The 15,804-nt window shown below is 41.5% G+C and overlaps 2 protein-coding genes across 3 annotated transcripts in view; both read right to left on the bottom strand.

Annotated features, from left to right (window-relative positions):
- kcnh4b (potassium voltage-gated channel, subfamily H (eag-related), member 4b) overlaps positions 1–5,066 on the bottom strand; it is a 43,187-nt gene extending 38,121 nt beyond the window's left edge. The window contains exons 1-2 of one of the 2 annotated variants that reach the window (XM_063482985.1): positions 5,006–5,066; positions 1,204–1,942 (exon numbers count right to left, since the gene is read on the bottom strand). In XM_063482985.1, coding sequence (XP_063339055.1) covers positions 1,204–1,279 — 76 coding nt within the window. In that variant the 5' untranslated portion in view covers positions 1,280–1,942; positions 5,006–5,066. Of the gene's footprint in view, positions 1–1,203; positions 1,943–2,099; positions 2,161–5,005 lie in introns of those variants that run through there. The other variant, XM_063482984.1, reaches the window with a different exon arrangement.
- A 380-nt stretch (positions 5,067–5,446) lies between these two features.
- On the bottom strand, positions 5,447–12,412 carry ghdc (GH3 domain containing). The gene is made up of 11 exons (XM_063481990.1): positions 12,209–12,412; positions 11,752–12,027; positions 8,717–8,913; positions 8,432–8,626; positions 8,238–8,357; positions 7,540–7,837; positions 7,230–7,419; positions 6,553–6,624; positions 6,322–6,455; positions 6,122–6,210; positions 5,447–6,013 (listed from the first exon to the last, which is right to left on the bottom strand). The coding sequence occupies exons 1-11, from the start codon at positions 12,291–12,293 to the stop codon at positions 5,792–5,794; spliced, it is 1,878 nt and encodes a 625-aa protein (XP_063338060.1). The 5' UTR covers positions 12,294–12,412; the 3' UTR covers positions 5,447–5,791.
- Positions 12,413–15,804: the final 3,392 nt, after the last annotated feature.

Genomic DNA, 15,804 nt, shown 5'->3' with positions numbered 1-15,804 from the left:
GTTGATCTGAGGGCACTCAGTGGTCCACCATCCTACTAAGACAATATTTTTCCTTTAATTTGTCACCTGTTTACTGTCATTTGTATTTTATTTTTGAAGTTTTAGAAGTGGGCTCAGCTCCAGATCCTAATGGCTGCACGACCAAAATACAACAAGTAAATGTGGAAGAATCTTATGACACCCTGAAACACCCTAAAGAGCACTGAATGTTTCTCAACATTACTGTCAACAGTGAAATGTTTAGCTCAAGGGCACATGGAGGCCTGTCTGACCTCCTGGCCCTCCAGCTGAACTGTGCAGTAGTCACATCATCTCTAGACTGAGTGTGAATCCTCTCGGCTCACAAAACTCCACTTTTGTATTTTCAGCTCCTTTAGCGCTCAGATACGAGAACAATTCCTGATGGGCCGAGTGTAAGTGCACTTTAAGAAATTGAGAGATATCTCATTAGAATACCCGGCTCACAAATTGAAGCTATAATTGCATACCCTGAACATCACTTACACGGTAATGTCTCCCATTTCACTGTGTTTATATTTCCCCAAGTGGAACGGAGACCGAGCTCTAAGAATCACAGCGAGCCATCCGTTCAATCTGGCTGCTGAAACCAGGCGAGGGAGGACAGGCTGAATCGACAAACAAACAAAACACAGACGTCCCCGTGGCATTTATTTACAAGCCGCAACCTCCCCTGAGAGGGGCGCAAGGTACAAAACAAGAGGCACGAGCTAAGCAAAAATGGCAGTGCTGCCTAATGGCTGCTCGGCTACTGTGAAGCTAAATGTGTGAAATAAATGTGAGCTGTCGAGTGCAAGCAAACTTTTTCTTTTTTTTTATTCAAGTGGAACCAGCAGCAGATGCTATTTTAGTCAGGATGTTTGTACTGATTGTGATGACCTGAGAAGAGCTGAATCCAGGTTATGCCCAAGTTTAAAGCAGAGGATGAAGAGAAACAAACTTTAATTCAGGCAGTGGGGTCTCTCACAGTGAAAACACAGCACAGAAGTCTGCATTTGATTTGATGCCAGCCACAAAACTTCCATTACTTTAGTTTATTAGCTGTATTTTAAAAACTAACAAGAAAAGAGGAGACAAATAACCTCACAATAGATTTAAATAAGGCAAAGTCCAAGTCAGCAACCTAAACCACCAGGTCACAGAGTGAGCACTTATCAGAGAAGCTCAGCCTCACGGGACACTTACGTGTGCCATCGAAGCGTGTGGCGATGGTGTCTAGAAAGGTGTTCTGTGGGGCCAGGAGGCCCTTCATCACCGGCATCTTGACCCCGATTTAGGAAGGTCACCTGCTGGCTTGAGGTCACACCATCCCAAAGGCACAGCAGGTAGCTTCCAGGGAGTCTCAGCAGGTGCGTGAGACTTTGAGGGTGACTCTCTGGCACCAGCCGCAGGGATGCACATTTACAGTAAATGCTGCCACCCTTCCCCGAGCGATGCCTTTTCAGTAAACCAACAGCGTGGCTTTGGGAGGACTAAAATAGCTCACTCCAACAATGCAGAGGTTCGGGTGCAGTCTCGAAAAGGAGAAATTAAGAGTCACGGTCACGAGCAGCTGACGAAGGGATCAAGTGCAACTGACTCTGAGATCCGAAGAGCTTCAAAACAGTGAGCCCAGCTGTTGCTTGTCTGCACCTTTCAGTCGGAGCGCCGATCCCAGCAGCAGTGTGGAGGAAGTTATCCTCCAAGTGCGTAGTGCTTTCCATTTAAAAGAGGACCGCAAATCTGTGCGACGAAAAATAACAGCATGTGTCTACACCTCTTTTCAGTGATGCTCAGTGATGTGTCAGGATGCTGTGGGGGAGTAGTTGCATCTTCTTGAGCGTTCTCCCCTCCTCGCTACTCTCCCTCTCCCTCACTCCTGCTCCGCTCCGGTGATATATCAGCCAATGAGATACAGGCATCCTCTGTAGGGACCTGTTTTCATCTGTGGTGGGGGTATAGAGAGAGAGAGAGTAAGGGAAGAAAGGGAGAGGTAGAGGAAAGAGGGAGGGAGGATCTGACAGCACCATCACACCCAGCAGTGGTACTATCAGCACATGGCTTTTGTGGGCATGTCTGCAAAGCAAGGAAAGATGGATTACCTGCACATCGGTTAACGAAGCCTTTTGTATTCTGTTGGACTGTGTGCTGTATTGTCAGAGGAGCCTGGCTAAAGGGAGACTGTCAAAGTCCTCTAATTTATTTATTTTATCCAAGTTGCAGAGTAAAGGAGGCACAGCCTCAAAACACCATTCCTAGAGGGGTTTTTTTTGTTTATTTCCATCTTGACTATTAAAAATGAGGCTGGTTGCCTTTGCCCTGTCACCCCCTGTGGAGTATCCATGAGCGAGTTAAGACTCTGGGATAAAAGCCGCTAAGAGCGGATTAAAAGGATAAGCCTGGAGATGTTTTTCGTGACAACGCGATGCCAAAACCCCCAAACCTAACTTACTTTGACCCAAGAAAGCAATACGGCTTAGCCAACGAGGGGAAATACCTCTAGACAGTGAACGTTCTCATCAGGAAGATAAATCATCTCCCCTCCGTGTTCGAAGAATCCTGTCAAAATCAATCTCATTAAAATTGTAGTAATCGGGGAAAGACGACCCATTGCTATTAATTAATGTGATCAATATTAAATGTTGAACCTGAAACCTAATATTAGGGGTTATTTGGGGGGTCATGCGGCTAATATTATAGGCCTGTATTATCGTATTTTGATCGGTATGTTTTTAATTTAGAAGGAGGTTTTCAGCATTTTTACTTAACTAGCACATTCATCAGTACTTTTTAAATCACTGGTATATGTATGAGGTGCCGAATGAAACCCTACAGTTGCTTTGTTTTGTCAAGAAGTAAGAGAAAGACCTAGAATAAATCCTACAATCCTCCATATTCCAATTAGAAGTCAATAGGCTTCAAGAATGTTTTATTATGGCTGTTTTGTGACTCAAAAGACTTACAACATACACGATAATACCCAGTAATATAGCAAAATAAGATAAAAAGAATGAGATCTTCCCTACATATTTTCTGCTCCATCCATCAAATGCGGCTCTATGCAGATTGGGAGTCAAGTAAACAAAAATGATGAGGAAAGAAATATAATAGAAATTTCTTGTGGGGGCTGGTAATCTTGGAAAGATTTAGCAGATTCAGCAGCAGTGTGGGTGTTTCCTCTCACCAGAAATTGCATTTTTAATCTTCACAGTGAAAAAAAAAAGTGCATTTGTTTTTATCTTGACTAACATTTCTGAAAGCAGCTGCAGACTTCTGAGAATAGCCACATCAGAGAAGAGATGAAAGCTGTTACATCCACCGAAGGTGGGTATTTTAGGGGATAATTAAACAAAACCACAAACACATTAAATGTTAATTGCTGGGAGCAGAGGTGAGCTGGATTTGGAGGAGAAACAAAAAAGGTGGAGAAAAAAAAGACAGTGAAAGTAAAAGAGAAGCTTGGAGGCTTTTAAGAGAGGATTGTTTCCTCTCTCGGATCCTATTCAAGCCTTGGCAGCCATTCACTGTTTTCTATTTTTAATGACATCTCATTGTCCCTTCTTCTTGTAGTTCATCCGTCGCTGCTTGTCACTAATAAAGAGGCTAATACATTAAACATGCTCACGATCATCTCCTCGGTCTAATGTGACAGAGTGACGCACAGAGGGTCAGGTGAAATATTATCCCCAACTACATTTCCCATAGTTCTCAGTTTTAAGGGAACTGCTGGCGTGCTTGTAAAATTCACTTTGGCCCCTTAATTATGCACATAATAACATCTGAAAATCAATTCCTTGAATATTCTGCTGACTGAACTGACTGTAATTTACTAAACTTGAATGAAAATCCACAAACCTAATCCTGATTTAAATTGTATGCCAGATAAACTCAGCAGCCAGGCCGATTCACACATCCCGCAGCATCCCTTCTCTCACTTCAACACACTTCCCCCCTGCATCCCATTGAGAAGTCAAGCCTGCCTTTCTCAAATCTGTCTGTTTACAATGAATTAACTTGTGAGAGAACAGATGTGTGATCGCGGGCTCTGAGCGTTTGTGTGTCTGTAAATCCTCTGGGCGTGTGAGGACGGCAGGCAGAGGAAGACACAAGCCATCTAAGTAAACAACCAAGAAGAGATAGAAGGCAATCTGGAATGAATAAACAGCAAAGGGAAGAATGAAAGTACCTGCCAAGAAATACAGTTTAATGTGAAACCACCCCAATAATGCTGTTCATATACACAACTGTGAAATACACACAAACTAACCTTTTTTTTTTTTTAGGTGGATACTTAAGAAAAAGGCCTGAAATCAAACTAGTGCCACATTGTTTTAAGTTCTTCCATGCACTGCTGTTTGCCAGCTTTCTTAAGCCAAAATGTAACACTTGTATATACAGTTGAGGCATTATGAAGCCAAAATAAAGCGAGAACGATGTCAAATCTCTGCTGAAATGGGGCGTTTCTAAAAATATTAGCCCACTTTGTGAACGAATCGACCTGCAGGAGAGAAGCAGTCGGCTCAGACCGGGGCTTATTCAGACTCAGACTTTCTTTGAGGCTAAAGATGGCAACAAGAAAATCTCACAGAATTAAATAAGGATGTGAGGATTAGTCTAGTCAACAGACATATAAATATGCGCTTTCTCCGTTTTCTTTGTCTGCTCCCCTTTTTACAAAATCTTGATTATTTATAAGAAGATGATATTAATTCAGATGAGAGCACTCACAGTCAGAGCTATCAACAAGAATTCACTGCTTCAGTTAAGGCTGACAAGCAGTTAAATGCTGGACCTGTGGGAGACAGCATTATGTTGCATGTCTTAAATATTAGACTAGCTCCCTCTAGTGGTAACAACAAAGTCCTGACACTCCTATTGCACTATTGTTCATGATGTAACTGAAGAAATAAGCTGTACAGGTGGTGAACAATGCGAGTAGGCATATACTGAAGGCTTTCTTGATTTCATGAGCATCATCAGTTACAGTCTAGAGGCCAAGGATGCTTACCAGTAATCAGCTCTTCTGGTCTGACGGGTCCACTTCATTCTAAGATGAAACTAGAAGCTGGCCAAATCTGCACAATCTGAAAGAGAACCACCTAAAAAACATGACTTCCACCAACAACCATATGATGTCAGATAATTAACTAAGCTAAAAATAGCATAATTACCTTCACCAGCACATGCTGTGACTGCTGTCTAACAATACTAAAGGGACCAAAAACACAAAATTCAGCCACGTAACAGTAGTGTACCAGATTTAAATCTTGCCAAATGCTGCTTTAGTCATCACAGGTAATTTCACAAAATGGGATCATTAGATGGTGCAACATTTAGTAACAGATGGTATAAAATGAAAGCTTAAGCAACTCCAATAAAAAATGAAAAATTTTAACTGCATGTTATTTTGCTTTTCCTTTAACTGCCCAGAAAAAAAAAAAACATTGGAGAAAAGTGAAGTGAAATTTATTGAGGAATGGCAACTGAAGCTTACATTTAAATACAGCTCAAAGATTTTCTGGTGCTGGTGTCACCAGAAAATTTCCACTGGAAATACTCGGGAAACTTCTAAATTGGGGGTTTTGTACACATGAGACTTCTGGGATATTTTGGCACTAGTTCAGAGATATAGTTGAGAAAATAAAAACAGTCAAAAGTGCATTTTTATTGTTTAAAAATCAGAGTTAATGCATCGTGGTTAACATCTCCCACAGGCACACTTCATTAAGTCAGTAATAAATAAACTAAAACGGAAAAAAAACATCCAATATCATCACAGAGTCTGTAAGTGATCTCAGGAAATCGTTTTGCCCAGAAGGAATTCAGCATATTCTTTCCTGCGCAGCACCCGCTGCATTTTGAACGTATTGGGTGAGGTGCTCGAGTACGCCATCATCTGCTTACAAAGTTTGCTAAACGCTCCCTCTGCCACCAGCTGCACTCTCATTGGCCCGATGCTGCCTTTGATACGGAAGGATTTGTAGACGGCCGAAGCCTGCTGGAGAGAAATGTCCAGCTGGGAAGCAAGAGAGGAAACACCAAACAGAAAGACAAGGTAGAGTGATTTAATGACATACTGTAAACATGCTGCCTGTTGGTGAACCTTCATTAGGATTTCTCTTACCTTATGTCGTTGTTCCTCTGTAAGCCTCCTCACACCTTTCAGCTCTAAGAACACCTGGTAGTGAGGGTCCGAGCCACCAATTGTATCTCCTGCAATGCCACAATAAATAAAATAAAATATGGTGCAAAGGGTTCAATAGTTTTCGCATCATATTCAAACTTCTTCTATGATTTAAGGGTATAAACAAGAACAAATATTACCCAGGATGCCGCTCTCAGCACAGCAGTAGTCAACCAGCTGAGCTCCTGGCCACTGAGCGACGGCCTTCTTCAAAGCACTGAGAAACAACGCTTCTGACACTTTCTCTCCTCGAACGTTCAGCATCTGACCTCGTCTAATGGAGCATGGAAGCAAGGAGAAAGTATCGTGTCATGCTTTATATATACACACACACAGCATAACAAAAACTGTACGGCTGTCCAATGCTGTACCTGTACTGAAACTCCACGATGGGGCACTGGTTGTGAAATCCAACAACTTTTACAATGTCTCCGATGCGATATCTGTAACAAGGGAAATATACAGGTAAATATGAGAGTTTGTTATAGTTGTAATATTACGTTTTAATTGCAGTGACAGTTATATAGAGCCACTGGACAAATCTGATTGTACACTGATCAGCAACTTTGTTAGGTACACCTGTTCAACTGCTCATTAACACAAATATCTAATGAGCCACTCAGAAACGTATTAACCCTGTTACAAAGCTCAATCAAGTCTCAAAATGGTTTCTTGAACAATGGGTTAATTGTACTCAGATGGCCTCCATAGTCACAAAAGTCTCAGTCCAATAAAGCGTTTGTGGAATGGGAGATTCCCATCATGTCAACATTGACCAAATTCTCTGAGGAATGTTTCCAGTACCGTGTTGAATCTTTGCTGTGAAGAATTAAGATAAAAGGGGGTCCAACCAAAAAGTAGTAAAGTGTACCTAATAAAGTGTCCGGTGAGTGTCAAGTGAAAACATGTGACATATCAAACACGAACACATCCATTTGATCCTTAACCAGATTTAGAACATGTTAAAATGCAGTGTGACCCATCAAAATCATGAGGACGTAAACATACAGCTGCAGTTATTTATATTTGTTTGTAGATGAAATCGAACCTGTAAAGTCCTGAAGCATTTGTGACAAGCAGCTCATAGTTTTCGCCCTCCTTCACCTCCTCCATCAGCAGAGTGTGAGGGGCCTCCTCATCCAGGCTGCTCTCTGGGAGGAACTCGCAGAACATTGAGCGAGGGCACAGCAAGTAACGTCTTTCTGACTCCTGAGGCCACAGGTTCACCCCAATTAAACCTGCAGGGGCACAGATAACGAGAGCAAATGCTGACCTCATCCACATATAGAAACCCTACAAATGCCCAACTGCAACGGTTTTTAATTAAACAGCTTAAAAATGTAAATGAAGGCTCTTACCTTCAGTAGCAGCATAGAAGGGCGAGTAGAAAGGCACTCCTTTGCAGTAACTCTCCCTCAACATTTCACCGTAGATCTGATTGGAGCCTGAGTCCACTGCCAGGACCAGGTTCAGATGAGGCCACAGGCGCTTGGCAATCCCCCTGAAGCCATCCTGGAAGTGGGCCTGGAGCTGGGAAGCTCTCTGTGGGTCTGGCTTCATTAGCGCTTCAAGCTTGGCCCTCACTTTGGGCTCCAGAGACAGAGCAGTGCTGATTTTCCCCCGTTCAATGTCCTCCACAAGTTCCTGCCAACGCTCCTATGAGATCGAGAGCATATTAGGCAGAAACGACTTGCCTAAGCCTTTATTCATGAAGCAATTAACACAAATGTTTTAATCAGTCAGTGGGAGCTAAACACCTGACTCAAGATTTCATCTTGTTTTACTAGATGATGTCCCAGTGAGAACGAAATGAGGCACATGTGAAGGACAACAACAGCCTGCTACTGCTCAATGAAATGTTGTCTCTTAAAATAGACAAGAAATAACATTGTTAATGCTTTTCTTTGAAGGATGGAATGGATGGAATGGATGGATTACTTTACATACGTTACGGTTTCCCAGTAAGTCCTGTTTTTATGCCTCTACTCACATAAAAAAGAAAGAAAAACACATAAAAACAACAAAAGTAACTTATTCATGACAAACAACTGGGTACCTGTAGGGCACTGAAGGCATAGAAAACTGTGGAGGCAAAGTTGGACTCCAGAGTTCCCACATTAGGATCTTTCAGCGCAAAAAGAAGATGCAAATAGAGCGTGTCCTTCTCACTGGGAACCTGAAGAAACATAAGATTTTATTACCGAATCGGTCACACAAAGGCTGACCACTTGTTAGGCTTGCTGATTGTACCTTGAAGGCAGGTGCTGGAGTCGTGTACAGGTTTAGGATGTGGCGTGAGGAGGCTGGTGTCGAGGAGTTTGGTCCGATGGGAATTCCAGCCTCAGACTGCCGAAAAGTAGGAGTGTAAAAGAACTTGGTGGTGCGTTGAAGGCTCTTGGTCTCAGGGAATGCCTGCTGCATGGCATCTAAGCACACAGTTACTCCCTGATGGAAACACACAGCGAGTATTATTAGTAAAATTTCCATGCGCAGCACATGGGCTACACCATCATCATCATAAAGCAGTGACTTCACCTGCAGGAAGAACTCAGTGTTGGTGTCCTTAGTGCTGAGCAGCATGGCGCTGGATCCTGATGTCCCGGAGGTCATGGCCAGAATTAATGGCTTCTCTGCAATGATGAGCTTCTCTTCTCCAGCTGCGATGCGGTTGATTAGGTCTTGATAGTGCGTGTATGTAGTAATAGGATGGCATGCCTGAAATTCTTTAATATCTAGAAAATAAACAGATTTCATGGTTTAAATCAAAACTGTATTGACACCTCTCATTTATCTTTCATCATTTGAGCTTATTTTAAGCACAAGTATCAAACAGTCCCCAATTTCAGCATCGCAATTCTCAGGACCTGCTGCATTGTCCGTGCCCATCGGGAACACTGGGACATTTCCCAGTATACTCAGGGTCATTTAATACCCTGGCCTGCTGTGAATAGTTTAAACAGCAACATTACAACAAGCAGAATTGAGTTGGTGGTCCTCACAGAATCCACACTGTCATCCACAGACTATATGATACTGCTGCTATATGTGCACATGGCATAGGCAGGTGAACCATGGACACAAGTAAATGCACACTCCAGCAAGACACACAGCATGCAGCAGCTTCTCTATCAAAACTATTTAAGTCAGGGGTGTCCAAACTCCGGCCCGCGGGGATTGGCCCGCAAGTAATTTTATAAATAGAATAGAATATGGCCCGCACTTCAACTTTTGTTTGGGTGTATTGCACTTCTTAGTTTTAACACCAGGGGGAGCTACTGTTGATCAAGGCAGTTGCTCCACCAAAAAGTACAATCACAGAAGAAATTTACCCCAAGTTACTAAACATGGCAGAACCAAAGAAGCGAAAGGTAGAAAGTGAATGCAGAAAATTTCAGACACGGTGGGAGAGTGAATATTTCTTCAAAGAATTCAAGAGGAAGTGTGTTTGTTTGATCTGCACTGAAACTGTGGCAGTTATGAAAGAGTATAATTTACGAGGTCATTACGAAACCAAACATCAGGCCTATGCATCCTACACTGGTGCTGAGCGAGAGCAGAAATTAAAGCAAAGAGTAGCTATCCTGCGGGGTCAGCAACAGTATTTTTTTCGTGCTCAAAAGGTCCAGGAAAAGGCTCCAATAGCAGCTATGAGGTCGCCCAACTCATCGCAAGACATGGTAAGCGTTTTTCAGATGGAGACCTCATAAAACACGGCCTCGTTTAAGTCACCGAAATAATGTGCCTGGAAAAAGTGCAGGACTTCAACAACGTCAGCATGTCCAGAAATCTAGTTGTGCGACGCATTGAAGACTCGTCAGCCAACATTAAACTGCACCTGTCTGATAAAGCTGTGCTTTTGATTTTTACTCCATCGCATGCGATGAGAGCACCGATGCCACAGACACCGCACAGCTGCTATTTTTTTGCGGGGAGTGGACGAGAGCACGAGCGCTTTAGGTGAGTAAAAAATATATTCCACAGTACCCGTGTGTTAATATGCAGGTACACATGCTTCAAATATAAATAATGCGCATCAATTCTGTCACTACCCTGCTTTTGCGCACCACTTTCTTATATGCGTTTTTCTTGTTAACACACAGAGTACACACCGCTGTGCACAGCGCGCGCACACGCAAAGTCAGCTGATCTCATCTGATGCAGGATCTGCTCCTTGATCAAGTGACATTTGTCTGGATTTTTGGCACGAGTGGCGTACGATCAGCACCGCAGCTGGATGGCCCGATTTACATACCCAGCGCAGCTGATACTCACCAGAATAATTTACTAAAATTATATGCACTCCTGTTATTAAGTCCAGTTCAGTCTGTTAATGTTGATAACGGTTTTAATAGGTGTGTTGCTAAGCCTAATAACTTAAATAACAAACTTGAAATGTACCCGTCCCATTTTCCCCTTTATTGTTTTTTCTCTGTACTGTAAATCTTCTGTCTAAGAAGAAATCTGAGGCTGCTGTTCTGAGAATGATCTACCAAAGCTTTTTCTGAATAAATCAATAAAGATCCATTTATGGAAAGCTGTGATGAAGGCAGTTTTGTCTTTAATTATATTCAACAATATAACATATTTGACCACTTTTAAGTGAATTTTCTAACTTTAATACACTAAAGTTAAGTTTATATACCTAATTTCTAGTAAGTGGCCCAGCCCCTCCTATATTCTTATGTATGTGGCCCTCAGTGAAAAAAGTTTGGACACCCCTGATTTAAGTGAAGCAAAGAAATTGTGGAGGGGAAGAAAAAGAGAAAGTCACAAGGAAGCATCTTAACTCTGTGGTAATCAGGATAATTTTCATCTCAGATGATCATAGAAATAGTGTAGTACTTTTTACATCAATACTAAGGGTGTTGTAGTACAGGACTGAAAAGAGTGATACTAAAAAAATATGAATGTAACTTTAATAATACACATATAAACATAAATGATGGTAGTTGTATTTGATTGCATCTGGCTACAGGTGTACAGGCTACATGTGATTTCAGTGTCAATTATCTGACAGAAAATGAGAAAAACATGAGAAAAATAAGCTGATTTTGACTTACAGCATTATTACTCTTCCCTCCCATATTTCCCTAACTTTTTAAACCCTTAACTTTTTTTGGCACAACTAAATAACAAATCAGCACATGGAGTTAAGTCTACAAAACGAGCCAAATTCCACTCAATACATGAAATGCTGTTTCAGTCACCTGTAAGCTGAATATGTCTCGGGGAAATTTGTTCATTGAAAACAATAAATTTGACAAAATTTAACAAAATAAAAATAAATTTTAAAAAAGCCTGACTTGCTCACAAAACAATAAAAATAGTGAACAGGTAGATGCAGCTTTAATTATTTTTGGATAGCAACACGTTTAAAATAGGAATCAAATCAATATGAAGTTGTGATTTGTTGCCGTTCTTTAAGGACTCTGGGGTCTGGTGGCAGCTGGTGGCACGAGTTTTTTCCTTTAATGTGTCGCCCCGGTCTTCCCAAGCGTTAACACTGAATAAGCACAAACGTCTTCACACTACCTGCTTGCTAAACTAACGCCATCTACTTCACTGCTTACCTTTAATTGAGCTGAAGTCGTACTGTCTTCCATAATACGTATCTGCGTTTTTACGCAAGCGCTTCAGCAGCGTCTCCTGTTGGATTTCTTTCACTTTGAGTGTGTCGGCTTCAAGTTTCCTTCTCTGCCGCCTGCCCAGCCAGCCTACAACCTTCACCGCTACATGCTGGCTCAGAAGGCTGCTTAACGTCCGGTTTTCAACCTTTATCTTCAAGATGAGTGCCATCCCGGCCACAGAGCACAAACCGATGACAGCGGGGAGAGGGGACGGCATGGCTGTTACACAAGACACACAAAAACACAGAGGAGCCAGGTGGGGGCGCTGTTAGTCAGCATTATACCGTTACCTTTCTTCTCATCTACAAACAAGAGCACGCAGTCTGCCGTGAAAGTGCGCAATCCTGTCGAGACATGATGATTTTTATTTCGCTATTTCGCGCACTCATTCACAGCTTACCGGGAGTCTGTCCGCTGATGGCCAGGACGACCGATAAAACGGCAAAACAAAGCGGAAGTGCAACGCGAAAACAAGATGAAGACATCTTGAGCACTAATTAAGATGTGATGTTCCCGTGGTTATAATAATTAATATCTATAAAAAGCCTTTGGACGGCATTTCCACGCCCAAGAAAGCGTGTCAACTTTTACTTTCGCCGTTGTCTGTGCTGCTTCCGTATTTGGGTCAGAACTAGGCGCTGATTGGTTTGAATAAATCATGACGTAATAAACCAGGAAATACCAACTAAAAAAAATGAAACTTACATGTTATTTATCCGTCATGTTATTTACTTTGCTTTAAATGTAGTACCGCTGCCTGGATAATGCTATAGAGTCCGTGGTTGTGATTGCACAACAAAGAAAATCAATCTGCAAGTTAGATTCTTTTTAAATATTTCTTACATAAAACACGTGAGTGTGGAGGGGTGTGGACATGTAAAAGGGTTCATATATGCTACCAGTCAAAAGTTTGACCACACCTCATTTAATGTTTTTCTTTATTTTCATGGCTATTTACATTGTAGATTCTCACTTAAGGCATCAAACTATGAATGAACACATAGAATTATGTAGTAAACAAAAAAGTGTTTTATATTTTAGATTCTTCCAAACAGCCACCCCTTCCTTTGATCACTGTTTTGCACACTCTTGGGGGTAGTGACCTGAAATGGTTTTCCAACAGTCTTGAAGGTGTTTCCATAGATGCTGAGCACCTTTTGCCTTCATTCTGCGGTCCATCTCAACCCAAGCCATTTCAATTGGGTTTAGGTCAGGTGACTGGCGCAGCACTCCATCGATCTCCTTCTTGGTCAAACAGCACTTACACAGCCTGCAGGTGTGTTACCAGTGAGCCAACTTTTGGGACTGAAACAGTCACGGGGGGGGGGGGGGGCACACCTACATACACACTGTAAAATAGTTTCAGAAAACTGTGAAGAAGTCCATGATTTTCAAAAATATGTTATCTGTGCTCTAGCATAAAACAGCATTTTCTGACTGTCAGGATTCTGCATATTTCAGTCTAACGTACTTATGTATGTCAGATATGTTATATCTGACATATAGATCTCTGATATGTTATATCTGACATACATACATTTATATATATAAAAATATACAAAAAAAGGACCCTGGGATGACACCCCGAAGTCAGGTGTCTGCCCCTCTGCCTCCTTGTTTTGGTCATTTTTCTTTTGGGAAAAATGACCAAAACAAATGACTCATCCGAGCGCCCCCACCAGCCTCCGAAATCAAAAATTAATAGCACGTCAGATTAGAGCCCAGATAAATGCCACGCAGAGTTCCAGTGGCAGACACACCTCTACATCAACTGCTCAGAGGAGACTGCGAATCAGGTGTTTATGGTCAAATAGCTGCTAAGAAACCACTGCTAAGGAAAAGCAACAAGCAGAAGAGATTTGTTTGGCGCCAAGAAACCAGCGCATATTTTAGAAACAACTTGTGTGTCTACACACAAAAACATGGATGTGCCATGGGATTCCTAATGTCGCCTTTTGTAGCTATCATTTACATGGAGAAGCTGGAAATTAAGGCTCTTGGCTCTTTAAAGGGACAGCTCCTAGCCACTGGTACTGATATGTGCATGACACTGGAAATCAAAACCCAAGAAGTAGAAGCCTTCACTGTTCAGTGGATAGAAACAAAGTTCACCAAGGAAGATACAATGATCTGCTGACAGTCAGAGTTCAATCAGTACATCTTACTACACCAATATGCGTTGCTACACCAAATGTTAATGCATGGTCATACCATAGAGTCTAAACACAGATGCACAGTCAAAACTTGTTGTACTAATTAACTGTGTCTTTGGATGTTTGTCTTCTTTTAGTGACACGCAGTTGTTGGTGGTTGTTACATTTGACATAGTTGTCCAGTCATTTTCCATTTTAAGGTTAGAATTTGAACCTATGCAAGTGTGCAACATTAAGACCATAGCAACATTACTAGCATTACTGATCTTTACTAGAAACAAGCTCATCTTCAGGAAGTAGGCTGCAGCCTCCTCTCCTATCTCTGTAGCAATAGTGAACTTTCAAAGTCAGTGACAGTCAGGAGTGGGCTTGCGGATGTGGCGTCGGGTGCTAAAAGCCCACATCTCACAGATTCTGAAGCTGCAGGTTTCGACACTGTCTGACCAAAATTCACTGAACCAGGGCAAAAAAAAAAAAAAGATACAAACTGTGCTTCACATTTGAAAAACATCGTCATGGATTCCCTCATACTTTTGCTTTTACTTCCTGCACAGCTCTCTCTCAGAGTGCTTCAAGACCAGTTTACAATCAAAAATCTCTTTTCTGCATTATTCGCAAGTCTACCGGTGAGTACAGCATTGTTGCACTGTGTCGCAGTGCTGTTGGGGTTTTTTTGTGCAAAAATGACCTCTGACACGAAAGCCTAATTTCTGCTGTTCAAATACCAAAGAATTTAAACTTTTACAAATTATGCCAAATTGCAAAACACTTAGCTCTGTCTCTAATAAAACCTCTGTGACTTTGCTCTGCTTCACTTCAGCATGGGTAATGTTCATATACTGATTCATGGGTTTCTTCAGTTTTTTAACTACTGCAGAATATTTTTAAGGGCATTATCTTCTTCATATTTTTCTGTTTTATCCTCAGTTACTTTGACACAAAGGCACCTGTGATGCTTGCACCTCTGATAAAATCTCACAAGTCTCAACTTTGTTACTACACATGGATATAAGAATATGGAGATGTACTGATAAATGATCAGAATTATAATATTTCTCAATGTCTGAGACAAAATCGAATCAAATTGAATTGGGACCTTGTGAATCAGAATCAAATCAGTTATAGAAATCTAAATTGGTACCCAGCCCTAGTGTCAAACCTGACATGCCAGATGGTGAAGGTATGGAATGCACACAGAATTCCAGATGTGATTCTTTTCATTTTACTGGCTATATGGTAAACATGGTTTGTTAACTAACCAATTCAAATTTAGGTTGCCCATCTATAAACGCCTAATTGGTTTGTTTTGAATTACTTTGAAATCTTAGATACTCAAATAACTGGATAGCTATTGGATATCTGTTTTCTCCAGAAATTTACTTTTGAGGTTTTTTTGCAAACGAAAGAACAGGCAAATGCATTCTTAAAAAGCTGCAGAAGTTGTAGGTCCTCTAAAGTTCCTCTTCCTCTGTAGGATAACTCAATCTGTGGTGGTGATAAGAAATGCAACCTTTCGAGCCTCTGTAACTTTCTAGTAACACATTTTGCCCATTCCTATTCAAACAATGTTACATGAGTTACACATTTATATCTCTTTAAAGAGAGTCAGAACAGAACCAAATTCTTCTCTGCATTTCAGACCGTGATCTGCAGTTAACAGCCACACTGCTCCACAAATCCAACATCGGCATCGGCAACTTGAGACTTGCAGCATGTGGAAAACTGGGCTCCTCCATTAGTGCTACAAGGTTTAAAAAAGATGCAGAAAAATATACTAGTTACTTCAACTGCAAACAAAGCAATTTAACTAAAGACAATCTTTTGTACTTGCTGTACCTTTGCA

This window comes from Pelmatolapia mariae, linkage group LG8, assembly GCF_036321145.2.
Source record: "Pelmatolapia mariae isolate MD_Pm_ZW linkage group LG8, Pm_UMD_F_2, whole genome shotgun sequence".
Classification (NCBI taxonomy): Eukaryota; Metazoa; Chordata; class Actinopteri; order Cichliformes; family Cichlidae; genus Pelmatolapia; species Pelmatolapia mariae.
The sequence above is the reverse complement of the archived record's forward strand: the minus strand, read 5'-3'. Positions and strand labels throughout refer to the sequence as shown.